Source organism: Lynx canadensis, chromosome F1 (assembly GCF_007474595.2).
Source record: "Lynx canadensis isolate LIC74 chromosome F1, mLynCan4.pri.v2, whole genome shotgun sequence".
Lineage (NCBI taxonomy): Eukaryota > Metazoa > Chordata > Mammalia > Carnivora > Felidae > Lynx > Lynx canadensis.
In genome coordinates, this window is record NC_044319.2 from 16,798,289 (window position 1) to 16,825,491 (window position 27,203).

The 27,203-nt window shown below is 41.2% G+C and overlaps 2 protein-coding genes across 11 annotated transcripts in view; both read left to right on the forward strand.

Moving 5' to 3' along the window:
* RABGAP1L (RAB GTPase activating protein 1 like) overlaps window positions 1–8,018 on the forward strand; it is a 774,838-nt gene extending 766,820 nt beyond the window's left edge. For all 10 annotated transcript variants that reach the window (XM_030303093.1, XM_030303096.1, XM_030303095.1 and 7 more), the window contains 2 exons: window positions 1,792–1,989; window positions 2,967–8,018. In XM_030303093.1, coding sequence (XP_030158953.1) covers window positions 1,792–1,989; window positions 2,967–3,119 — 351 coding nt within the window. In that variant the 3' untranslated portion in view covers window positions 3,120–8,018. The remainder of the gene's footprint in view (window positions 1–1,791; window positions 1,990–2,966) is intronic.
* A 5,425-nt stretch (window positions 8,019–13,443) lies between these two features.
* On the forward strand, window positions 13,444–25,261 carry LOC115505453 (calcyclin binding protein). The gene is made up of 6 exons (XM_030303106.2): window positions 13,444–13,679; window positions 18,475–18,694; window positions 21,947–22,043; window positions 22,256–22,355; window positions 23,780–23,877; window positions 24,680–25,261. The coding sequence occupies exons 1-6, from the start codon at window positions 13,659–13,661 to the stop codon at window positions 24,834–24,836; spliced, it is 693 nt and encodes a 230-aa protein (XP_030158966.1). The 5' UTR covers window positions 13,444–13,658; the 3' UTR covers window positions 24,837–25,261.
* Window positions 25,262–27,203: the final 1,942 nt, after the last annotated feature.

Genomic DNA, 27,203 nt, shown 5'->3' on the forward strand with positions numbered 1-27,203 from the left:
AGAATGTTAGGCTGGAAGGAGATGCGACGGTACGAGGGCCCAGCTCCAGCAGGGTGAGCTCTGAGTAGCTTCCTTAAGCTCCCTACCACACTTCCTTCCGCTCACATATCAGAACTTAATTTCATGGGCACACCTTGCCTCAGGGGAGTCTGGGAAATGGCACCTTGTAACTGGGCAAACTGCCAGCCCAAATAAAATCAGGAGTTCTGTTATCAAGGAAGAAGGGGAGCCCTGCGTCAGGCTCACCGCTGGCAGCGCGGGAGACGGATCTGGTGGGAACCTGCAATCTCTACCACAGCTTTGTACTCAGCATGTTCGCCTGACTGCAGCGTCATGAGGCTCATTGGTCTCTCTCCAACAGATAGCACAGGATAGAGTGAGTGAATGCATTTTCTGTAGGATAAAAGCAGGATTCGAAAGCATTACATTTAAGGACCGTTAGATCATGGTCGTGGAGAACCCTTCTCACTTCCTGCCTCTTCCTTTTGCGCCATTTACTCCCGCTCGAGCCATCTCAGGCTCCCTGCGGTCCTGTGAAGGGCCGGTGTCTCTGCACCCAGTGTTCTCCCTGCTGAAATGTCCTCCTCCCTCAGTTCAGCCTAATAACACTGCTTACCCAGCTTGGTAAACTTTTCATCATTTAAGACCCCGATCAAAAGCCACCACTTTAACATTTTATTTGGTCAACAATAAATATATATAACAAATACTTGCTGTGTGCCTATTTAGTGCCAGTAGTGGGCTGATTATCCTCAAAAGGTTCTTGAGAGTTACAAATATCTTTTAAGTGACTAATGAATATTAATCAGGTAGGAATCTGAAGAGTGCTTTAAGGATGGGAGAAGAAAGAAATCAGTGGGGGCTGAGAAGGTGACTTTTAGGGATTCAGGCCTGGGATGGGGAGAGCTTGGACATGTCAGAGAAATCATTTAATGACCAGCTGACTATGGATTGAAGGAGGAGGAGGCAATGAGAAGATAACCCCAAAGTGTTCAGGCCTAAATGGTAGAAATAGGCACAATGACAGAAGTGTGGGGAGAGTTGCTCTGTGTGTGTGCGTGCGTGCGTGTGTGTGTGTGTGTGTGTGTGTGTGTGTGAAGAGAGGAGTATGGTTTCTGTTATGGACAGATTATAATGATAGTACATTAAAATAGAAATATTCCATATATTTTAAGACAACAATAGCACTGTTGTCTTGAAGAGAGTGCTGTGTGCTTGACTGGCAATCTCGGCATGTGGCAGAGTTACCTTCATTACCTGGAACAGTAATGGTCATCTTTGCTTAAAGCTGAACAAAAGGACCTAAGCTTTATTTGTTGCAAGGATAGATTTAGGTTAGTCATCATGGCCTTTCTCAGTCTGCTGTGGGCTAGGTACTTAAACTCTGAGTTCCTTCATGGGTACGATGGGGGTTTTAATAGTACCTGATGACCTCGCTGTAGGATTAAATGAGACACTGCTCGTAGAGCGTATGGCATGGCGCTCGAGGAAGAGGAGTGGAAGCCCAACATTCCTAGAACAGATTTCAGAGAGATGCTATAATATTTTCCGTTTCCAGGGTCTCCCTAGAGATACTTTATGGAAAAAAAGGAGCACCTATCTTGCAAAGTTGGGTTTTGTGCTGACTAAAACCATTTTGGTGGCAGCACAAGACAAGTAATTACCTCCAGAAACAGACCTGCATCTGATGACCACAAGCAGAGGCTCAATAAAACCCGTGTCCTGTTGTTTCAGGAAGCGCGTTATGCTATGAAATGGTTTGAGGTTGGTTATCCCTTTCGGATGTTTCAGGGTAAGATGATGACGTGTAAACACTGCAGTGACATTTTCAGCAAAGAGGGCACTTTGAAACTAGCGGCCATCAGCAGAGAGGACCAGGGGATCGAGCCGGACGACGAGAAGGACTCCCTGAAGAAGCAGCTGAGGGAGTTGGAGCTGGAATTGGCGCAGACCAAGCTGCAGCTGGTGGAGGCTAAGTGCAAAATCCAGGTTGGTGATCTGGTAAAGGATCAACAGGAGCAAACAGTTAGGGCGCCAGGACACCTTCTCACGCTTTGGAACGTGCGTGTCTGGCTCAGAGTCTGAGACGCTTCCATAGGTGATTACGTTGTTTGCCTACCGAGGTGTCCCGCGTAGTCGCATGTTACGTCATCGTGTTTAAGCAGTGACATAAACGCATAGTTTTAAATGAAAATGTAATAATTAAAATGAGATCTTGGGGGAACTTAGGCATATGCTTTTTCCGTTTTTTTGTGTTTTTTGCCAAGGTCCTTTCTCATCGAACTTAGCCACTTTGGTAGCTGATCCTGAAAATGAAAGGCCAGACTTTTCTCCGTTATCCCTCCCTGAACAGTTGAACATTGGCTGATACCCCTGCTTCTTGGAGGGGCTTTTTATCCTTCGTCTTTACCTGGTTTTACCAGATCCCTTTTCCCATAATCTCTTTCCATGTTGGAAGATAACATAATTAGAAAAATCATCCCGGATTCTGATGGACTGTTCCCCATTCCCTTTTCCCCAAGATCCTTACCCATCGCCATAACCTATTTTTGTGCTGGACCCTGTATGTCCTCAGGGGCAAAGGCCATGTGTTTGGAACTAGAACTCATTCATGCTTACACTATCAGTGAAAATTCAGATTCAGTCCATGCACACGTCTATGTTTAGTTGTGGTTTCGAACCCGAGCCTAAATTTGGACCGAGATTGCCCGGGGTGGGGAGGGTGGGGGGGGGTGGATAAAATGAGGTTTCATTTCACTGTTCAGAGAAAGCAGTCTCTGATTTTCAGCGGTAACTCTTTTAACTCTAAAGTGCATTAAGAAGCCAATTTAATCTCTCCTGGGTTTTGTGGGAGGAAAGCTATGGCTCATACAGACTTGGGGATTCCAAAAAGCAGTATACTCTTAATTTGGGGGGCAGAGGATAAACATTTATACAATGCAATGATTTTTTTTTTTTTTAATTAGGAACTTGAACATCAGAGAGGAGCCCTTATGAATGAAATCCAAGCTGCAAAAAACTCTTGGTTTAGCAAAACCCTGAACTCTATCAAAACGGCCACGGGCACCCAGCCGCTGCAGCCACCACAGGCCACCCAGCCACCCAAGGAGAGCACATAGTTTCCAGCCTCGCCCGAGCACAAGAGCACAATGATCAAAGTGACAGAAACCCAGGAGGACTCTCCCCAGTGTCCCTTTGAAGGAAAGTAAAGGAGGCCAGAAAGCAAGCCAGAATCTTTCAGTAGCTCTCTTTCTTGTTTGATACTTTTCAAAGGGATGTTACTTAAACTGCCCTGACTTATGTTGAATACCTGTTTTCGAGCTTCTTCATGGGAGGCCACGTTCAGTTCCATCATAGTGATTACACATTATTTTATATGCCTGATGTTTAGTTGGAAATAAGTAATTCAGAACTAAATGCCTTTTATTTAGAACTAATTATTCATAATTACTTTTATCTTCCATAAAAATGGAGATGTCTTTTATTCCAAGGTTGAAGTGATAAGATGATATTTGTCACAGCAAATAAAAAAAAAGAAGAAGAAAGAAAGAAAAAAAGATTGAAACCGAAAGCTCTTAACTTTTCAGGACTTATTCACAGAAAGCACACTGTGGGGCCATTCGTGACGACCATCAGGTTTCTTCCCGAAAGTGATTCCCCGGATAACGATAATCCTGTCCAAAGAGTAAACCTGGGATTGAGCAGTCCCCAAAAGGAATTAGTTTATTTTCATTTTCTGTTGGGTATATCTGGAAATGAAATGGCAAGAATCATAGAATAAGACTATTGACAATACACGCTAGATGAAAGGCACTGGGATTTTGATAAACGCAGGAGAAGATAAACCATTTGGCCCTAGTATTCTAACGGGTCCTTTTGAGAAACTGCATGGGGATTGCATATTCCTAAGTATGAATACTTGCAGCAAACGTGAAGTCAGGAGGGTCTAGTGCGAGCTGCAGCATTAGGGAACCTTTACCAGACAAGCCTAGAGAGGCCCAGGTTCAGGCACTGTGCTTAAAATGAAATAGAGAACCAGGGACAGAGTATTTCATTTGATAATGACATATATTTGCTAAGGAAACACTAATATACTGTAGCTTTTTAAAGTTATGAAATGGGAAATACAGGCCAGCTTCACATCATCTTAGTTTACTGTTGGGCAACTTTTCCTGATTTCTGTATCTCCCTACAAATGTGCCCTTGGTACCCGAGAGGAAGAGATGCGAATGCATTGGTAACATTTTTGATTGAATACAAAACCTTTATAGAAATACTTATCTCCTGGAAAGGGAAAGCTAGTGTTTAAAAGTTGGTGGAAATAGTTTTTTCAATGATATTTAACATGTCTGTGTGGATCGTCCTTGCAGGAAATCCTTTGGTAAGGACAAAACCAATTTTCCCATCTTCTAAGCTAGTTTGGAGGCCTTCGGTCCTTTGCACCACCCAAACTGCTGCCAGCATGTACAATAACATTTAGTGATACTCATCCTTGGCTTCATTGTTGAACACGTTCTTAGCAAGGACCTTAAACTCTGTAGTGCCACAGGGATTCTCGTCTGTGCCACATGTTGCAATTAAGAGTAACACATTCTTGGAAGTAAAAATTAAGGAAGAGCCATCTCGACTCCGGGAGCACGTGCTACAAGTTGCTCGTGGTAGATCCTTTCCTCCAAAATGATCATTAAACTCTAAAAAGTTAAGTCCCCTTCACTTGTGTTTATATCATCTACAACCCATGAAACCGATATGGATGTTACCCTTTGTTACACTCATCAAATAATACTTTTTTTTACAGAATTATTTGTTTGGTCCTGACATCTTTCATTATAATATTCATTTCCTTGTACCAAAAAGAAAATAATCCAGCATTCTTGAGTGTGTGTTGACTAATATTCCCTACTCGATGATTTAGCAAAGGTAATCTTTTTGTTGTTGTTGTTTAAATATAATGGCTAGAAAAATTGCATCTTGGTACTTGTTTCTGTAAATCATTCAGTATAATTTTTTAGCTTTGCTGGTACTTTATGCTTTTATTCCAGGAAGCCTTGTACAAGTTGCCTTATGAAATGGCCAGCTAAATTAAAGATGTTCTTTTGTGTTTTGTGACTCTCATAGTTTTCCTGTAAGAGCTCTTTTTAACCTCCAAAACTCAGCACATTCCACAGAATGCCTAAATTGCAGTATTTTCCTTACATCGCAGTTGAGGGACAAATAGAATGGCTGTGGGTTCAGTCCTTACCTGTACTCCTGGCTCAGTTCCAGAGCCCCTAACATCTTTTTCTCTTTAAACAAAATCACCAGGTACCTGCATTCCAAATGTGTAATGTCTTTTGAATTTTCTCTTAACTCTTTCAAAAGATTTTAATGGCCACCTATAGATTTTTTTTTCTTCTCCAGTTCCATATCATACTTAGGTACGTGTATTGGTACCATAAGTCTGAACTGTTCCTTTGTGCAATGCCTTTGGGTCAGTAGCAATACTAAAGATAGAAAATTCAAAATTTGGTATAGGATGTGATTATTCACTCAATGTGTTCTCATAGCACTCTCCAAAACCACATATCCTTCCCCACATAGTTTGCAAACTTGTGCATCCCGGTATTAAGTAACTGCTAGTTTTAATTTCACTTATTTTGAAACATATTTGAAAATTGCCACTCTTCTCTTGAATTTCTTTTAGATATCAACTAACCCAAATATCTAGGAAATTTCCAAATATTCTAGAGTGTTTTTTGTCTTTTCCTAGGATATGTTGTAGAAAACATTCCTCCAAAAAATCCAACATTTGCAGAATTCTAAAGAGTGATGATTTCTTCTTTCATTAAATTCTGCAGAATAAATTAAGGGAATGAATTTCAATTTCATAATTCAGTTCATTAGCTTTTGTATCTCGAGACTCTTGTTTAACACATTCTTTCAAGCTGAAAGAAACCAGGCTGAATTTTGCGGTGCACATGTTTGCTAGCTTCCCACATCCCAAGCTATGGCACAATTTGGTTATATTTAGTTACATATAATTTAATGCAAAGATATTCTCAGTTACCTAATGTCCTGTTTATGAGTGCTTATCAGAAACACTAATAGGAATGTCATATGGGCCTACGACCTCTCTTTCCATATATAACCTCTCTCTCTTTCCCTCTCCCAGCTAGTAAGTTAGTAATTTCTCCACTGGTCGTCTTAAATTTCCATAGTAAAGTACAAAAGCAATCTTTGCACTGATGTTGGGATATTTAATAATAATAGTTATCTTGTTTCATATTTTTTCCAAAATTTTCATTCCTTTATACTATGTGTTAATATTTATTTTTCTCAAACACCTCCTCCATTTCCTTAAAATATTTAACAGTTAATAGCTATGGCTTTATTTCCCAGAGGAAGTGAGAAAAACAAGAGAATACACAGTTTAGGGCGTGAGATGAGAAATCCTTAAAGGAGTTGATTTGTTACTGAGGATGAAGATCATGTATCTAACTAATGTAAGGGATCTTGTTTTCTATAGCTGAAATCAGCCTAATTATCCTGCCAGAGTGGTTGTGTGATTTCAGGACCTCTTTAAGGGAAAAATTTTAAAATAAATTAAAAAAATTAAATACCTGGTTTGTTTTCTCTCTCTGGGAAAGAACACTTTTAATTACTCAGCAAGAGGATTCTATTGTACAACTTCCTCGTTAAAACGAACCACAAAGTCTAAAATAGCTCTGCTTTTCTTGCTTCAGTTACAAGTAAATGAGGCAATGGACCAACTCTGTTGTTTAACTTGAACACCGTTAGATTTGCGTGTGCACGTGATGGTAGGGTTCCACAGGGAGCATCCCTGCCTTTTTTGTACAGCCAGGTACCGTGCAACTGCATACAGCCGAGGCCAACCAAAAGTCTAGTGGCCCGTATCTCCTACTACCAGATACAGAACTGTCTTTCCCTCTGGTTGCCATGCTGACGTCACGCTGAGCTGGAACTGTTCTAGAACACCTTTCCTTTCGCAAAGTGACGTCCGTGTAATACAGGCAAAGCCCTTAATCTTAGGAATTCCCCTCTCTCCCGAAAGTTAACCAAAATGAACACCTCCATGTGGGCTGTACCTCCACAGCTGATGATCGTGAGATGTGAGGAGAAAAGTAGATGTTTACAAGTAGCTTAGGGACTACAGTGGGCTGTCAGGTGTTCCCTTCCCGGCTTCCATCTAAAAGACTGCATGGCCAGTGTCTCTCCGAATGAATTTGTTACATGTTAGACATCATCAACATGTCCATTCTCTCCACCTCCGTCCTTGGTCTGTCATTAGTAGTATTCTGAAAACTTTAAGAAAAAAGCATCGTTGAGTAAAAACCAAACATTTTAAAGTTATTTTCCTTTTTCATTGGCAATGAGTTAAAACATGTAAAATCTTTTCCATTAAAATGTAACGTTTCATAACTATATTATATGTGGAATAAAGTATGAGGAAACTCAACTATAAGTATATAAATGCATCAGGACTCTGGTGTCATGCAAGCACAAGAATAAAGCTGGAGATGGTCCCAGAATCCAAGATGACCCAATAGGCTTTTGCATCACTTTCTCCATTTTTGCTGTTTTGCATAATGTCTGGATCCTCAGTTCAACGAAGGAAGAACTTTCTCAATGAGCATCACTTCCTTTCTTTCAACTCCTACCTTTCCCTTGCTGAGGAGGTAGCAGAAATTCTGTACCATTTATTTTTATGAGTTCTGTGATTTTGCCCATGACTTCTCTGATGAAAACAGGTTCTAGAAGAAAGGAGTTGATTGTAGTGCTGACTACAAAAGAAACATGGATGAGCAGCCTCTGTGAACACTGACCAATTCGATGTTTCCATAATTCCATGTATTATGTATAGTACATGCTATCTGTAAATGTAATGCTTGTTAAGAAAAGTGCAATTTATTGTACATTGTCCCAAGAAATGTTTACTTTTTTAACAGTTATGAACTTGGATTAGTATCTTGTTTTCATGTGTGAATGAAGCCTTGTGAAATAAACAAATTCAACCAAAAGGTGACAAGGTGACTATTTCTGTGAGTCGGTGATGTTTTCAGTGGTTTGTGTTGCCCCTTTGGCCCCATTAAGTGGTAATAAATGTTTGTTCTGAAGTCCATGTATGTCTTTTTGACGTTTCTAGTTGACTTTATTCTGAATCCCCTGAACCCACTCTTTATGTAACACTTCTTACCTGACACTAGACTCCAGTCAACTTAGAAAGAAAAACTATGCCAGGAGTTTGCTCCAGGCTCTACCCTGCAAATTGGTACCGTGCGTGCACGGCGGCACGGCCAAGTGCCCTATTCTTTTTATAGAGATTCCTTGGTTGCAAGTAGCAGACGCTCTCACAGCTACTTTAATCATAATAAGGCAATTAATTAAAAGGACTAGGTATGGTCATCTCATAAAGGCCAAACAGCTGGGCCTAAAGAGACACTGGGACAAGGACTGGAATGCCATCAGGAACGTAGGCAACTGTTTCATAATCTGCGTGTCTTGCCAGGTCATGGTTATCTGCTGCTGCTTCTCTCTCGGAAAACAAGCTTTTCCTGCTTCCAGGAGCACAACTCCCAAGTTCACAAGTTTTCTCTTCAGGTGACCTGCTGGTCTACCATCTCCGTGTCCCCATTCCAGAGTCTCACAACATCGGATTGGCTCATCCTGGATGAGGTAGCTGCTGAGTCTTTCAAAGTACAGCACGGTGGGTGGTCCTGTAAGTGAAGAACTCCAGAGGCGTTCTCGAAGTGGGCGCAGAGTGCAGAGATTCCCCATGTGCATTTTATTCCGGGAGTCCATGGAACCTACGTGAAATCCAAGAAATTAGTTGGCTCCTCTTAGAATTCAGCACGTGTTAATAAATATTAATCAGAGATAGTGGAATCAAACGGTTTGTGGTCCAAATCCAGACCAGACACCTCTTCTGTTTGGCCCATGTCATATTTTTTAATTTGTTCTCAGTTATCTCTACACCCAACGTGGGACTCAAACTCACAACCCCGAGATCAAGAGTCACACGTGTGGGACTCAAACTCACAACCCCGAGATCAAGAGTCACACGCTCTTCCAACTGAGCCAGGCAGGTGCCCCTGGCCAATGTGGCATTTTAAACAAGAAATTTTGCATAAAAAAGTAAAACAGCAAAATTATTCAGAAAATAAACACCGAGGTTTGCAGTTATGGGTCGAGGGTTCTTGATATGAACAGTAAATGGGATTCACTGTTCACTACTGATTAAAGGTCCTATACTTGGTGAAGCTACATGTTAAACTGTAGATTTATGTCCGGAGGGATGCAAGTCCCTACTTGCTTTTCAGTGGAATGGATAACTCCAAAGGTTGTATGTAGTGTACTACCCTGTAAGACATTAGCCAGTTTGTATCTAACTTTATGGGTTTTTTAAGTTTTGTTTTTTTTTCAGAGAACACAAGCAGGGGAGGGCCAGAGAGAGAGGGAGACACAGAATCAAAAGCAGGCTCCAGGCTCTGAGCTGTCAGCACAGCCCAATGTAGGGCTCGAACCCACAAACTGTGAGATCATGACCTGAGCTGAAGTTGGACATTTAATCCACTGAGCCACCCAGGTGCCCCTCTAACTTTACTGACACTAACATTCCATTATTAAGTTGCCTCTAAGTATCCATTATGCAAATGCACTGTGATACACGTTTAACAACTTACTGGGTTCCTTCATTAACGGAGTTGAATAAAATAGTTGTCACACGCTCCTTTTATATTTGCATGGGATTCTTGATTTCACCTTTTTGAAATTTCACCTATAACAAAGCTTTTGATTACTGTCAAAGGGAGACAGAACAAAATCTTTTAAAAGTTTACTTGCAGGGCACCTGGGTGGCTCTGTTAAGCGTCCAGCCTCAGCTCAGGTCATGATCTCATGGTTAGTGAGTTCAAGCCTGGCATTGGGGCTTTGAGCTGACAGTGCAGAGCCTACTTGGAATTCTCTGTCTCTGCCCCCTTCCTTGTTCTCAAAATGAACTTAAAAAAAAAAAAAGTTTACTTGAATGGAAAAGTTCAGGCTTTAGCATGGACTCACAAAATAAAAATCATAGTATTTAATAAAAATAAAAATAAAACAAAATGCACATTACCAGGTCCATTACATTAATTCAAGCAAGTTTACTGCCTGTCTACTGTGCCAGTCTGTTTTTGTTTTTGTTTTTTGGTGCCAGTCTCTAAGTGCTAGAAATGAAGTGGACGAAAAGTTACTGCCTCTGTGAAGCTTAAACCCTAGCAAAGAATTTTTCTCAACCTGAGAAAACTATTGACATTTTGGGCCGAAGCGTTCTTTTTTTTGGTGGGGGGAGAGGCTGTCCTCTGCATTGTAGGATATTTAGTAGCATCCCTGGCCTCTACGCACTAGATACTAGTAATATTTCCCCAGTTGTGACAACCAAAAAAGACATTCCCGAATGTATCGGAGGGAAGAAGTAAGCAAAATGCCCACAATCCCCCTCCCAAGAATGTTGTAGTAGGAAAAGACTAATATATGGCAGGTGGTAATAATTACCAAGAAGAAAAACAGGGTAAGAGGGTGGAGAGAAATAGTGAGGGCGATGAGGTTGGTAAAATGGTTTTTGATATGTAAACTTGGCTAGCCTACACTCCCAGTGATTCAAACACTAAGTGTTGCTATGTAAAGTATTTTGCATAGTAATCAGTTTTGAGTAAGGGAGATTATCTGGGATAATCTGGGTGGGCCTAACTGAATCAGGGGGAAGGTCTTAATGCAGGGCTGAGATTTACTTGAGAGAAGAATGGAGTTCTTCCCGCCCGGATTTGTGTGGATGAAAGCTTCAACCCGTTTTCATGGGGCCCAGACTGCCCACAATCCCTTCCTGCTTGTCCAGCCTACAGACTTGGGACTTGCTTAGCCAGTTCCCACAATGCAGAAGTTAATTCCTTGTAATAAGTATGTCACCTACTGATTCTGCTTCTCTGAAATCTAATATCATCAAGAAGAGGATCCCTGAGGTTACTTTTGAGAGACCTGAGTAAATGAAGAAATGATCTATGTGATGGTCTGGAGGAAAAGCATTCCAGAGAGCAAAGCACAAGAATACAGACTTTGAGGTGAGAGCAAACTCCGTGGATTTAAAATATCTTTAATGTTTATTTTTGAGAGAGAGTGCGAGCAGGGGAGGGGCAGAGAGAAAGAGGGAGACGCAGCAAACTCTGTGGATTTAAACCAGGGAGATCGGGGAGCGGTGAAGAGAAGAGTTCTGGAAGACATGATATGCTACTTAGGTGAGATAAGATCATGCCACACACGCTAGGTCATGGCAAAGAGTTTGCATTTATTCTCAGCCTAAAAGCAAGCTATTGGAGGCTAAGCAAAGGAATATAATAATATGAAAACATTACTCTGGCTGCTGTGGAAAACTACAAAGGCACAGTGAGGAGAGAAAACAGTTACGATGCTAAAACTCCGGATAAGGTAACTGCGGCCTGGTCCTCAGTGGTAGCAGTGGAGATTGTGAGCAGTGTTTTGATTATCAACATAACTTTGTAGGTAGGGCCAGTAAGTCTTGCTACAGCACAGAGGGTAGGACTTGAGGTTGAAGACTCGAGTAGGAATTCCACGGCCGGAGCAATGAGGACTCTGAGGTGAGCATTCGCAGAGCTGGAGAATAACTGGACACTGAGGGGGTGTGAGGAGGCTCCGGAGGCTTTTGTGTTTTTTGAAGAGTTGAATTTGATGTACTTCTCAGACATCTAAGCACAAGCAGAGTCCAGAGGAGAGGTGTTGCGGATTTGGGAGTCAGGGGATAATAGATGGCATCGAAAATCTTGTAACTTTAGGATATCTGGGGGTGGGGAGAGTTGCCCTAGGTGCGTCAAGCAAACTGGGAAATCACTGCATTAGGCCAAGCTTTCATGGAGGGCAATGGGCTATTTGTTCCTAATTTAAGTATACAGAATTCCAGGCTTTGGGCCACTTTTTTAAGAAAACAGGAATTAACATACAATAAAACGCACAGATCTTTAGAGTTCATTCTATCAATTTTGACAATTGTGTGTATCAGCGTAACATTTCATCTTTTCGGGAAAATTCCCTCCTGGGCCTACTTATAAATGTAACTCTCAGCTAAGTATAACACACACAAGAAAACTACACTTAAGTTTACAGCTTCATGAAATTTCCACAAAGTGAACACATCTCTGACCAACATCCAAATCAAGAAACCGAACTGTAACTGAAACTAAAAGCCTCCTCGTGGCTGTTTTCGGTCATTGTCCCCCATCCAAATAAAGACTGTCCTGATTTTTAACACCACAGCCGATTAGATTAACTGGTTTTAGACCTCATTTAAATAAAACCAAACGACATGAACTCTTGCATGTCTGGCTTCTTTCCCTTAACGTCAGGTTTGTGAGATTCACGCGTGTTGTGAGTAGCTGCAGTTCGTGTATTTTTGCGCTGTACTCCCGAATCTTCTCTACGACAATGATCAGCCTGCACCTAGTAGCTTTTTGGCTTCTCAGACTTGCTGATTCTAATGGCTACCTTGGGCGATATATAAAGCTGTGAGGGTTATCTCACTTCCCAGAGGTTACTGTTTGTTCCCAACCGTGTTGCAACGATTTAAGGCTGCCAACGGCTAAAATAATCTGAAAAGAGGAACATGATGTAATCCCAGGAAATCTCAGCCTACATTTTCTCTGGTCCACAGGCTCAGTTAAGTCGAATCCCAACCCTGAGGTAGAACTAGAGGGTTGCAGAATGGTCGGTGAAGGTGGCGAAAATACCAGAAAAGTGCTTCGTCAACGTAAAAAAGCGGAGCCACAATTGTTGCATCTGCCGCTTTAACGCTCGGGCAGCTCCAGTGGGCCCCGTCACGTGGCCAGCGCGACCCCACCTCCCAAGGCGCTCGGTGATGACGCCACCATATCGTAGATGCTAAATTGTGGTGACGTATCCAGAACGCCAGAACCCACTGAAAACCGAACTATTCCTTCAGGATCCTCTACGTTAACCGTCTTCATCCTTCCCCTTTTTAACATAAAAAACCTGCCCCTTCTCCCCCTGTTTTTGTCCTTTTTTCTTAGAGGCTCACAAATTAGCTTAAGATGGCTGCCTAGCGAACCCAGTGCCCTAGAAGTGACGGAGTCAGCCGACTCTCTAATCAACTTCCGACTTGGAGCCCGAAAACCCATACGTTATTTCCGGGGTTGAGTGAAGGTAGGCCGAGACAGCGGTTCTGAACTGCGACTGCGCAGCCGGGACTCGCGACGTCAAAGTATAATACGTACAGTTTCCCGGGCTGGGAGGAAGAGGCGTTACTTTTCCCGAGCTCTTGGTGGATTCGCGAGAGTTGAGCGTTACTAGGAGGCTCGGGGGGCGGGGCGGGACGGGGCGGGGCGGGGCTAGGCTTGGCGGGGCGGGGCTGAGCGAGGTGAGCGGCGCGCGCGCGCGCGGGGGGTGGCGAGGGGGTGCGGCGACGACGGGCTCGCGAAGGTTCCAGAGGCGCCGCGTGCGGGAGGCGGGCTGGGTGTCGCGCCGGGTCGAGTGTGCGCACGGGCTGCGAGCACTGCTCCTCGTGCGGGTGGGGCCTGCGTCCGGGTGAGCGGGTTCGGTGGTGTTTCCTGTTCTCTGCTCTGCGCGGCTGCAGCTCGGGCCTTGCCTGACCCAGCCTGACCATGGCTTCAGCTTTGGAAGAGGTAAGGGTCTGGCCTCATCGTCCTCACTCGGTCGTGCGGGGCTTTCACCAATGTCTCCCGGCATTCGCCCCCCACTCCCTTCACGCCCTGTTTCCTGTGATAAGGTGCTCGGTTGTCGCCTCTCCGGTCCCCTAGCTTCGCCTCGGCCGCCCACCCGCCCACCTGCAGCGGCCCCTGCCGGCTTCCGGCCTCCGCTGCCCGGGGAAAGTTGCCGATCGACGCCCGCCGCTCAGCCCCGGCCCGAGCCGGTGGCTGGGGGCGGGAGGCTGTGTCGCGGTCCCCGGCTGCAGGTAGTGCCCGCGGTGGACCTGGGTGAGCTGGTCACCTTCACGTTTTCCTCCGGCTCCGTCTGCCCCTTCTATACTAGCCGGAGGACGTGAAGCTTCCCTAAATTAGTGCTGATTGCAGAAACGAGGGTCATTTCACCGTAGAAGTGGTTGGAAGGTGAGAAGCCTTTGCTACCGGCACTTGGATTCTAGTCCTGTTTTCTCTGCGCATATGAGTAGCTGTGTTACTTTAGGCAAATAACTGCTGTTCGGTGCCACATTTTAGTATCCAAAATTTTTCAGACCGTGCTTGGCAAAATTTAGTTGTGACTGGCGGGGGTTGGGGGGCGGATAGCCTTTTTCTCTCGAAAGCTCTGTAAACTCTGAACGGGGGCGGGTTAACTTTTTTGAAGACTTAGTTTGCACAGTTGCAAAATGGGAATAATAATACTTACATTGCGCTTTTCTTGGCCTAAGTAGGATGTCACTGCATGTTACTGTTATTTACAGAAAAGTGTTGAGTATTAACGAGATTTGTTTTCTGGAAATCTTTTCCTCAATACGAACAAGTCTGAAAAATCTCAGACTTGACTTGGAAGTCTAAGAATCTGCTTTAAATGAAGAAAAAGAGTGTGTGTGTGTGTGTGTGTGTGTGTGTGTGTGTGTGGTCTGAATACCTTGCCCCAGGTTTATGGTATGTGTTAGGCCTTGGGTTTCCTTCCATGTGTCCTGAGGAAACCATCTCACAGTGACTTTACAGTCACACGCATGGATAGCTCACTATTAACCCTTTTCAAAATAAGGAATTTTTCTCAGTTGAGGTACTTAAAAATACACACTTAGGGGCACTTCTGGGATAGTTTTGGTTTGATATAAAATTCACTGTTTTAACTATTTTAAAGTATTGGCTATTTTTTTAATTTTTTTTTTATGTTTATTTATCTTAAGGCAAGCAGAGGAGGGGCAGAGAGAGGGGGGGGGACAGAGGACCTGAAGTGGGCTCTGTGCTTAGAGCAGAGAGCCTGATGCCAAGCATAAACTTAGGAACTGGGAGATCACATCCTGAGCATCCTGAAGTGGGATGCCTAACTGACCGAGACACCCACCACTGGTCTAATGGTTTTTAGGATAAATATTCAGCGTCACACAACTGTCACTGCTCTATAATTCCACATTTTCATCACTCCCCCCAAAAACCTATTAAGTGTCTGTTAAGCAGTCACTTCCTACTTCCCCTCCCTCCAGCAGCCACTAATTACACTGGCACTATGGATTTGCCCACTCTGGACATTTCTTATAAGTAGAGTCTTACAGTATGTGGCCTTTTACTTTTGGCTTTTTTCACTGATCATAATCTCTAGTTCATCCGAAGTGTGGCATGTGCTCCTTTTGATGGCCAAATAATATTCCATTATGTGGATATACCACATTTTGTTTCTCTGTTTATCAGTTGACAGACATTTGGATGATTTTCGGCTGTTCTGAACTGTGCTGCAGTGAATACTGTGCACAACTTTTTATGAGGACGTGTATTTTCCATTCTGTGAGGTATACACCTAAAAGTGGAATTGCAGGAGCACGTGAACTCTTTTCAAAATGGCTGCACCACTTGACCTTCACACAAGCAGCGTATGAAGGTTCCAATTTCTGTCCACCCTTTTAAGGCTTGTTGTTTTCAGGGGTTTTTGTTGTTGACGTTAGCCTTCCTAGTGGGTGTGAAATGGCATCCTATTGTGATTTTGATGTGCATTTTCTTAATGACTAAGGATGTTGAACATCTTTTTTCATGTGGTTGGTGGCTGTGTTCAAGTCCTTTTGTTTTGAGGCACTTTGGTTTTAATGCTCCCTGGTGAAGAATTTGGAAATACTTAAAGCTTGAATGTGTTTAAGGGTGGGGATAAAAGGGGTATGGGATTTTGCATAAAGAAAACAAATGAATGCCTCCTAAATTACTTCTTAAAGCTTGTGGGTAGGAAAAGTACCAAAGGGATCCACTTTACTGGTTTCAGGTTTGCAAGTAGAAGAACTGAGGAATTACCTAAAACAGGCCTTCTGTGAGTTGCTTCAGACTTACAGTGGATACCTTCCTTTTGTAGTAGGTGAGCACCAAAATTGGCTGTAATGAGGCCTGAGAATTCCTTGCTTAATTCTCAGAGTTCTTTCCTAAGCGTTCTAGAAACAATTCCTGTACAGTCAAGAAATAAAACATTTTGTTTAGACTTGATACATTTTCTAGGGTTTTTTTGTTGTTAACTGAATCCTTACTTGGGAACAAATACACTAATTTTACATTTCAAAAATTTTGTCATATTGGTATTAGAATCAATGTGAATTTTTTAGACCACCATGATAAATTATTGCTTTGAATTAAAGCATCTTGCTTCTGTGCTCAATAGATGAAATTGCAGGGTTTGTTGTCTTAGTAATAGGACTTTGGGGTGGGAAGAGTAGATAAGGACAGGAGACTGGCCACAGTTGGACTTTTTGTATACCATCTTAGTAGTTACAGAGAAGTAAAAGGAGGGGCATCTGAGTTCAATGAGATAATGTAAGACCGGGAAAGCATTTGAATTTGTTACTACATTTTGTAAGACTTAAGAAACAAGACTTTAAATATGATATAGATAGATAGATACACACACACACCCACACACACAATGGAGTATTACTTGGCAATCAAAAAGAATGAAATCTTGCCATTTGCAACTATGTGGATGGAATTGGAGGGTAGTATAGTAAGTGAAATTAGAGAAAGACCAATATCATGACTTCACTCATATAAGGACTTTAAGATACAAAACAGATGAACATAAGGGACAAAACATAAGAGACTCTTAAATACAGAGAAACAGAAGGTTGCTGGAGGGGTTGTGAGAGGGGGGATGGGCTAAAAGGGTAGGGGGCATTAAGGAATCTACTCCTGAAATCATTGTTGTACCATATGCTAACTAACTTGGATTTAATTAAAAATAAATAATACAAATAAACAAGACCTTAACACTCTACTTTGGACATTCGACTAAGTTATCAAGCATTTGAAGATTTTTATATTGAGGGTTTTTTTAATGTTTATTTTTGAGAGAGACCTTGCATGCCCCTGTGCTTGGGGAAGGGGCAGAGAGAGGGAGATAGAATACCAACCAGGCTCAGCGCTAACAGTTCGATGCAGGGGCTTGAACTCATGAACCTCAAGATCATGAGCTAACTAGAAATCAAGAGTCAGACACTCAACCCACTGATCCACCCAGGCGCTCCTATACTAAGTTTTTTTTTTCTTTTTAATAAGAACTCAGCTAGAGTCAAATTGTTATCAATCAAGCCAGAATGTAAAATTATTTTAAGAAAAACAAACCCTTGTTTGTAAGGATATTATGCATTTGCAGTACATCAGAGGATAATTGGGGAAAAGGTTTTAAGCTGATTATCTTTCACTCTTCAGAAAATGTTGGCCCATTCTGCAGAAAGTAGAAATAGACACTGGCAGGCAGTGTATTCACATGAGGAGAGAAGAACAAACAGGTGGGTTTTTTAGTGCACCAGGAGTATGTCACACTTTGGATTGTTCACCTAGGTTTGTCTCCTCCACAGTGCAGCCAAGACCCAGACTTTGACTGCAACATTACCCGAGATTCAGAACGACACTTTTTCTCCCCCGCCCCCTTTTTTTTTTTTTAATAAATTTTTCTTTAATGTTTACTTTTGAAAGAGAGAGACAGTGTGAGCGTGGGAGGGGCAGAGAGAGAGAGGGAGACAATCTGAAGTGGGCTCCAGGCTCTGAGGTGTCAGCACAGAGCCCAACGCGGGGCTCGAACTCACAAGCTGAGAGATCATGACCAGATCTGAGTTGGACGCTTAACCGAATAAGCCACCCAGGCGCCCCAAGACATTTTCTTAAAAGCAAAAATAGGTCTTTATTTTTTTATTTCTTGTCTTAAAAATGCAAACTTATTGATGTGTAACATTTGGGGTAGGAGTCTGTGAGGAACAATCACAGAAAGTAGACTACTTCAGTAAAGTTACCATAGCATTTCACTCTGTTCATCATGTATTTGCTCCTCTTTTGAAAGATTTTTAAAATTCCTAATATCTGATGACTAGGAAGAGATGTTAAAAGGAAATCCATGAATTGGCTTTTTTTTTTTTTAAAGATTTATTCATCCAGCTTTATGAATCAGAAATATCTTGTAAGTAAAATGTACGTAATATATCTTATAAATAATATATTATTGTAAAAAATATCTTGTAAGTAAAATGTTCTAAAACAAAAGCAGATAACATCTACCAAAGTGAAAAATTTAGGCTTAATTAACTCTTGCTACATTAATATTAAATTTTCCTTAAAACCAGGAAGCTTTAGTTATTTACAGTTCTACAGGCTGGAGAAAAGAATCCCAGGTTGTAACCAACCCTAGTAAATTTAAATGAGCCTCTTAATACTTAGCTCTTCAGTAAATTGAAATGACCAGTGGGCATAATATCCAGCTATTATCTTTTCTATCATCGCTAACTTACCTTCTGTTTTAACACAGCTACAGAAAGATCTAGAAGAGGTGAAGGTGCTCCTGGAAAAGGCCACTAGAAAAAGAGTACGTGATGCCCTTACGACTGAAAAATCCAAGATCGAGACCGAAATCAAGAACAAGGTGCAGCAGAAATCACAGAGAAAAGCAGAACTTGTTGACAGTGAAAAGCCAGCTGCTGTGGTTGCTCCCATTACAACGGGATACACCGTGAAAATCAGTAATTACGGTATGACTCACTACCCTACATCCAGCTCTTTCTGCCTTCCAGTACCTTATTCCTGAGTAGTGACCCACTAACAAACTCAATTTTTAAAAACAATCTCAGTGTTTGCTTTTGGTGGTTTGAAAGAGAAGACCCATCGATGAAGAAAGGAAAGAATACATTCTAGAAGCTTCTAACAAGAGAGCAAAATGATTTAGTACAATGAGTAGCAACAAAAATGAACCTATTCTGAAATATGTTCAGCATATGAGGAACACAGATTCTTGTTTTGCTTTAATCATGTTTTGCATTATATTTTGCCAAACAACCACCAGTATTATCTAAGGAAGGGAATCTAGTTATATTCGAGAAACATCTTTGAGCGCCTAATATGTGCCAGTATTGTGCTTGGGCTCATGGCAACAACAGTGACCAAGACCCAATCCTTGCTCATGGTGTGGTTAGAACACAGACCTACAACTAACACCGGGTCGTGTACTAATGCTGTTTTCCCTCAGTAGGTTGTTTGGAACAGTGCAATTTCAGTGTGAGGAGCTTTCATGAGGGGAGGGACGGTCATTTTTCTTTGTGCTCACAACATCTAGCATGTAGTAGTCACTTCCTATTTGCTTAAATGATTAGAGATTTGGGAAGTTCTGTGGGAGTACAGCTGATGTAATCTGAAGGAGGTAAGGAATGGAGAATTACAAGAGACACTTGAGTTTGGAGGGCAAGTTCGGCAAGTGTGAGGAAAGGAAGGGGATCGCGTGAGCAGAGGACACGCCTGGGGAGGTGAAAGGCACTGTGTGTTTTCTGTATTGTCCTAATGAAAAGCAGTGTGTCCTGCTTAAGAGACGAACTGTGGTACAATAAGGAGATTTTGCTGTGTACTTACCCGACCGTAGGAAACTGGTCTGAGGTTGTAGGATTATGGCATGCACCCAGGAACCTAGATTTGCGTTTAGGGATGGATTGAATGCATGGGAAGAAACTGGACGAGGTTCTGCAGAACTCTCTCTAGGACATCTTTTTTGATGACCAGTACATTTTTTCCCTTGTATAGGACTAAGCAAGGGACAGTCTGGGATATATGTATTTAATCTATATATACGATAAATACATATACGTTTTTAGAATATACTTTCTATGTGAAGTTAATATGTATTTTGTGTTGGCCATTCATCTAGGTTAGAGAATAATATGAATAGTTTGATAACGTATGCCTCAGTGGCATTTAGATCTTGATTAGTGAAATTGTATTTGGATGAATTGGACTCTGAATTCTACTTTGTCAGGGAAGGGAATTAAGGAAACTATGATTGCCTTTTAACTGCTTAGAGAAGTAGAAAGGATTATGAAATTAGATGGTGCTGATGTTTAGCCATCCAGTTTAGTAGAGAATTATTGATATTTAGGTATAGGAGAAAAATTCCACAAAAAGAAAATGAGCTGGGTGTTTTGTTTTGTTTGGGGGGGGGGGCCTTAATTTTTTGAGCGTAGTTGATCCATAGTGATACATTAGTTTCAGGTGTACAGCATAGTGATTCAGCATCTCTGTGTTATGCTGTATGTAGCTGCCATCTGGCACCATCTGGCACTATTACAGTATCATCTGCTATATTCCCCCTGCCGTATTTTTTATTCCCCCCAACTTATTCATTCCATAACTGGAAGCCTCTGTCTCCCACTCCCCTTCACCACTGTACTGTGCCTGTGGTGGTTCCCGGCAGCCATTGGTGTGTTCTCTGTATTTATGGGTCTGTTTCTGCTTTTGTTTGGTGTTTTAGATTCCACATATAAATGAAATCATAGAGTAGTTGTTTTTCTTTCTCTGACTTCATTTAGCATAATACTCTTTCAGTCCTTCTATATTGTTGCAGATGGCAAGATCTTATGGCTGAGTAATATTCCACGTGTGTATCCTATATACCACATCTTTATCCATTCATCTTTTGATGGACACTTAAGTTGCTTCCCTATCTTGGCTAGTATAAATAATGCTACAATAAACATAGGGTGCATATTTTTTCAGGTTAGTGTTTTCGTTTTCCACAAGTAAATACCAGTAGTGGAATTACTGAATCATATGGTATTTCTATTTTTAATTTCCTGAGCAACCTCCATACTCTTTTCCACACTGGCTGTACCAGTTTGCATTCCCACCCAGCAGTGCACAGGGTTTTCTTTTTCTCTACATCCTCACCCACACTTGTTATTTCTTGTTTTTAATTCTAGCCATTTTGACAGGTGTAAGGTGGTAATCTCATTGTAGCTTTGATTTGGTATTTCCCTGATGATTATTGAGCATCTTTTCATGTGTCGGTCATCTGTAGGTCTTTGGGAGACTGTCTATTCAGGTCCTCTGCCCTTTTTTTTTTCATTGGATCGGTGTGGGGGGGAGGGGGGTTGGTATTGAGTTGTATATAAGTTCTTCCTATATTTTGAATATCTAACCCCTTATTTGCAAGTATTGAATTTGCAAACTCAATAGGTTGCCTTTTCATTTTGTTGATGATCCTTTTATGTGCAGAAGCTTTTTATTTTAATATAGTCTTAATAGTTTATTTTTTTTAATGTTTATTTTTGAAGGAGAGAGAGAGAGTGTGTGAGTAGGGGAGGGGCAGAGAGAGATAGAGGGAGACACAGAATCTGAGGCAGGCTCCAGGCTCTGAGCCATCAGCACAGAACCTGAAGCAGGACTCGAACCCATGAACTGTGAGATCATAACCTGAGCTGAGGTCAGATGCTCAACTGACTGAGCCACCCAGGTGCCCCTAGTCTTAATAGTTTATTTTTGCTTTTGTTTCCCTTGCCGCAGGAGCCACATCTAGAAAAACGCTGCTATGGCCAGTATCAGAGACGTTATTGCCTGTGTTCTCTTCTAGGAGTTCATGGTTTCATGTCTCACATTTTGGCCTTTGATCCATTTTGAGTTTATTTCTGTGTGTGGTGTTAGAATAAGAAATATGAGCATTAAATACATTCTTTTAAGAGTAGCTCATTTTTCTAAGGTATATTAAAAAAAAACAACACATGGGCTTTGTGTTCAGTAAACCTGGATTTGAATCTGAGTTCTACCACTAGCTAGATGCCTAACTTTGGGTAGATTGCTTAACTGTTACGAAGTTCAATTTCTCCATCTAGAAAATTCTTCTATTTTAATTTTTCCCATGTTTCTATTACTAGAATTTAGTTTTCTCCAGTTTAAGGAGCCATTTGCATTTGCTGTTCTAGAGATACTGAGACTTCACTCATGTCCCTTTTTTTTGTTACTAGGATGGGATCAGTCAGATAAGTTTGTGAAAATCTACATTACCTTAACTGGAGTTCATCAAATCCCCACTGAGAATGTGCAGGTGCATTTCACAGAGAGGTGAGTTTTCACAATGGGGAAGGTAGTGATCATTAAGTCCGAGGTTGCCTTATTACCAGTTCTTTTTTAAATTTAGAATCGTCCTTTCCACGTGTTTCGAAGAGGTTACTCTGACCAGGGGTGGCCAAATGCACATCCTGAAATAAAATTCATGTCTTTTTTCCACAAGAGCTATAGAGCACAAAGCTTACGTATTCACTGTTGTGTTGTAGGTCATTTGATCTCTTGGTAAAGAATCTAAATGGAAAGAGTTACTCCATGATTGTGAATAATCTCTTGAAACCCATCTCTGTGGAAGGCAGTTCAAAAAAAGTAAGTTTGCTCTTTTGTCATAATGTAAAACCTCATTAAATTGAACCTGGTTGATTTAGAGTTGAGATGAGCTAGAATTAATTTATCCTCCATAACAGGGGTCAGCAAACTACAGCCTGATCCTTTATCGGAACATGCCTGTGCTCACTTAGGTGTTGTCTGGGGCTGCATTTGTGCTATAACGAAACAAGGAGCTACACCAGACCCTGAAATACTAACTGGCCATTTGTCAACTCCTGTTCTGTGGGAATAGATTCTTGGGTGCCTGGGCGGCTCAGTCAGTTAAGCATCTGACTTCGGCTCGTGATCTCTGTTCTTGAGCTCGACCCCGCCTCAGGGGAGCCCTGTTTCTCTGCCCCCTCACTCATTTGCGCCCTCTCTCTGAAAAAAAAAAAAAAAAAATTAAGGGAATAATGCCATTAAAATCAGGAGAGGGAATAAACCATTAAAATTGGTTTAGAGTGAGAACTGAGTTTTAATGCCAGTTTTTCCATTTACTAGTTGTGACTTTTTGGCAGCTCACTTTATCCTTCTGTGCCTCAGTTTCCTCATTTGTATGATGGCAGTGATTTGTTTTACACAGTTGAAATTATATACTAAAGTGAAATTATATAAAGTGCTTAAATAATGGTAGTTAATTATTAGCATGATATGTAAATTTTCGAAACATAAAAGGGCTTCAGCACTCAGCCTAACTGGAGTTAGTAAAAGCTGTAAAAAAGTCTTTTAAACTATTATGCATACTTCTCACTAATTCAGATAATCTCTTTCCTACTTAATTTAAATAAATAGGGTTTAATGCATCTGGTACATAGATGTGCCATTCTGCCATCTGTGTTTGCACAGTTATGTAGCAGGTTAAAGGTAGTATTAGAATGTAATTTATGAATTATCTTGTGTCTCACTGCTTCCTTCTTCATCCATTAATCCCATAATTGAATGCTCAAATAATCCTAGGAATTATATGGATCATTGTTGAAAGAGTATATTCTCTTGCTTTCTGCCTATCTCTGACCCCTCTAAGAGAACTCTTTCAATCACCAAAATCTCACCACTCCCTTTTTATCAAACACACTAAAATTTTACATTTTACAGCCTTTCTCCTTGCGGTGCCCTTTCTTCCAGATCTTGGGCCACTGCTCAGATTTCAGCTCACAGAGGCCTTTCTTAATGAAGTTCCCCCTTGAAGCCCCATTGACACCTTATCTTGGTTTTTGTCTTTCTTTATATTTGAAGGTATTCCAATTTTACTTGTCTATGGTCTTTCTCTTCCATGAGTGTTTGGACTCTGGCCTATTTGTAAAAGTATTACACGTAAAACAGGTCTTACACATAATAGTAACTTGATTGAGTAAATGTTTTCCAAATATCCATGCTCTTTCCATGTGTTGTAAGTTGTACTTGTTTCCCTGCTTTTCTTCCAGGTTAAGACAGATACAGTTCTTATCTTATGTAGAAAGAAAGCAGAAAACACGAGGTGGGACTACCTGACTCAGGTTGAAAAAGAATGCAAAGAAAAAGAGTGAGTTTACTTTCATTTCTTTAAGAATTCTAATGTATTCTTTGCTGGGATTGTAGATTTTTAACACTTTGCTATTGTGGAGAAGAGCTGTAGTCTGCGATTTGACCATTTACCTCTTAATGTCCACTGAGTAACCCAATTATCCTCTGTCTTTCAACTGTCAGAACCTACCAAAAGAGGGCACATGGCCAGCAAGTTGCTTTATACCCAGGGCTTTAGTTTTGATTGGCTGTTTTGTACTGGTTCTTAACACTAAGCCAGTGGTATTCCTATATGGATACCAGGTCCTTTCTCAGAGATTACTTTTCATTAGTCTAAGAATTCCACAGAAGTTTCTTACACGTAATTTAGTTTCACAGTCACTGGTGTAGAGTGAAAAAGTATTTTTATCCATTAATGACCATTCCAAAAAGTGTTCATTTAAAGATACTTCCATCCTAGGTCAAACTGTTACTCTGCTTTAAATATCCTGCAGTGGCCATGTCCTACATTGAGCTGCTTAGCCTTCCACATTCCTCTCACTCCTTCCCCGATAGCCTGCGTGCACTTGGTTGGTTAGGGTTAGAAGCTATCTGAATTGATTTTAAATCGAGAACGAATTACCTGAGTACAGGACTATGTCTTTGTCTTACTGTTTCTTCAGAGCCAGTTATGCGATCTGGCACTTAATAAGTGAAGAAGATAATTTGCCCTGCTTGGACATTGGTTGAACTGGAGGCATTCATTATGATAAGGACATAGCAGTAAATGGGATCATTTATATATGTATTTGTATCTTCATTATTTGTTTTCTTTTTAATAGAAAGCCCTCCTATGACACTGAAACAGATCCTAGTGAGGGACTGATGAATGTTCTAAAGAAAATTTATGAAGATGGAGATGATGATATGAAGCGAACCATTAATAAAGCCTGGGTGGAATCAAGAGAGAAGCAAGCCAAAGGAGACACAGAATTTTGAGACTTGAAAGTCATTTTGGGGACTGTGATGTGGAAATACTGATCTTTCCAATGAGGAAATGTTGGTGAGCTGCACAGATAAATTTGACAGATAACTACTTAACATAGCCTTCTTCTAAGTAAAGGCAATGAATTCTCCCATTTCTACTGGAGGATTTATTTAAATATGCTTATTAAACACTTCCTCCAAAGATGGTTTCCTTAGTAATCTGGGCATTTCGTTCAAAAAAGGATAATATTGTATTCTTGTGTGAAATGTTAAAAAGCAAGTCTTGCCTAATGATAATGCCACATCGTGTGTATTTTTGTTCAGCTAAGAGGTAGAAAACAAAAGTTCTCTTTGCCTATAAGTTTCTGACATCACCTCCCACCAATGTAAGAATAAGTAAAAATAAAACCTGGATTTTTGCATAAAATGCAAATTTGTACCTGTGTACTTCAAGGTTGTAGAGTTTTTCTGTGAACAGCTTAATATATATACATAACACATTACCATGCCCTAATAATCTAATCACAAATGTTTTTCTCTAAATATATTTAAGTTAAAGCTAAACCTAAATGATAAACATCTTTGTATAGTATTAGTGTTGCCATGTTGTAAGATGGCTTACAAAAGCAGTAACTATAAAGCAAAAATAAATGAAAACCCATCAATTCCTATGTTCACTCAAGCTGATTAGGATTTTGTTCAATGGAATAGTTCAATCTATCCAGGAGTGTGTCACAAAAGGCTTCAAAAAGGGAGGATTTGGGGCGCCTGGGTGGCTCAGTCGGTTAAGCGTCCGACTTCGGCTCAGGTCATGATCTCACGGTCTGTGAGTTCGAGCCCCGCGTCGGGCTCTGTGCTGACAGCTCAGAGCCTGGAGCCTGCTTCAGATTCTGTGTCTCCCTCTCTCTCTGACCCTCCCCCACTCATGCTCTGTCTCTCTCTCAAAAAATAAAAAAAATAAAAAAATAAAACATTAAAAAAAAATGTTTAAAAAAAAAAAAAAAAGGGAGGATTTGTTTTAGAATTACTCCCTCCTAGAAATAAGGAGTAAGAGCAAGATGCCCATGACGTGTTTCCCAATGCAATTAGAGACGAGAAAGCATACACATAGAGGAAAAAAATCCAAGAGGATTAACCAAAAGTATGATTAATAATCAGAATATGGTAAAAGTGGTAGGGTAAATTTGGTAGGGTTTAAAATGTATTTCAGGGAAATGTCAATAAAGGAAAATTCCTTAAATTTTTGCCAAGAGAGGAAACAATGATGGAATTTAGAAAATCACTATTGTAACGTTAATGAAATACAGACTAGGGTAAAAATCACCAACCAATGAAATGTTAAAATCCTTAGGGGACAATGAATGCAGGGAGCAGGCTGCCCCCACCTGAACCATTGATCCATTAGCACTGAAAGCCAGACAAGATATGTGCCTTCTTTTTTGTTAATGGTGAATTTTTATTTCAGAAATAATACCTTGTGGGTTTTTTTTATTTTGAGAGAGAGTGCATGAGTGCAATGGGGCAGAGAGAGGGAGGGAGGAAGAGAATTCCCAAGCAGGCTCTGTGGGGCTCAATTCCACAAACCGTGAGAGCTGAAACCAAGATCAGATGCTCAACTGACTGAGCCACCCAGGCGCTCCAGATATGTGCCTTCTGATGTGACATGAACTAGAACCCAGCACATTTGTGAAAATTCATCCCTTAAAAACCGAGCCTGAATCTTGCCAAGTCTCTGAATGTAACTGAGTTTTTAGGGACAGAGGACAAAGCTAAAGGACACATGAAGCACACAGCCAGATGTTGGCCACTGTACAGGACAAATGAGTGACATGAGAAAAACAGGAATGAGAGGCACAGCAACCAAATGCAATCTACAGCTCATGCTCAGACCCAGGTTCAAACAAATGAAAAGAGGGTGTCCTATCCATGATCTACCAGAAATCCACAAATCTGATGTCCTAGTTACACTCTGCTTAACACCAGGTACTGGTTGGAATATTAGCTACAGCATTCCAGTTGGTAAGTTGTAATAAAAACTTGGCAAATATGAATCCAAGGTTTGTGCTAATTCCCTCTTAAGGTTTCATCTCCACCAAAATTCCAGACTCTGCTATCCAGCTGCACAGCAGACTTGGAAAACACAGGCATCTCAAACAGCACAACTGAAACCTAAACTCCCATAACCTGGTTTCTTCCAAACCAATTCTTCTCTTCCTCTATTTTCTGTCTTGGTGTTACCTTCTCCCATCCTTCTAGTCACCCTTACCAGGAACCTAGAGGCCCCTGTATCTAGTAAATATCATCAGTCTCTAAGTCTTGTCCAATTTTCTTTCCTAAATAAGACTTTAAATCTGTTCCTCTTGTCCTTTGCTAATGCCT

Bases quoted from the DNA above. Each gene is read 5' to 3' on its own strand.
- LOC115505453 (XM_030303106.2), top strand. From the start codon at position 13,659: ATGGCTTCAGCTTTGGAAGAG. The intron at 22,356-23,779 runs GTAAGTTTGCTC...CTTTTCTTCCAG, and splicing joins TGGAAGGCAGTTCAAAAAAA to GTTAAGACAGATACAGTTCT. The intron at 23,878-24,679 runs GTGAGTTTACTT...TCTTTTTAATAG, and splicing joins AAAGAATGCAAAGAAAAAGA to AAAGCCCTCCTATGACACTG.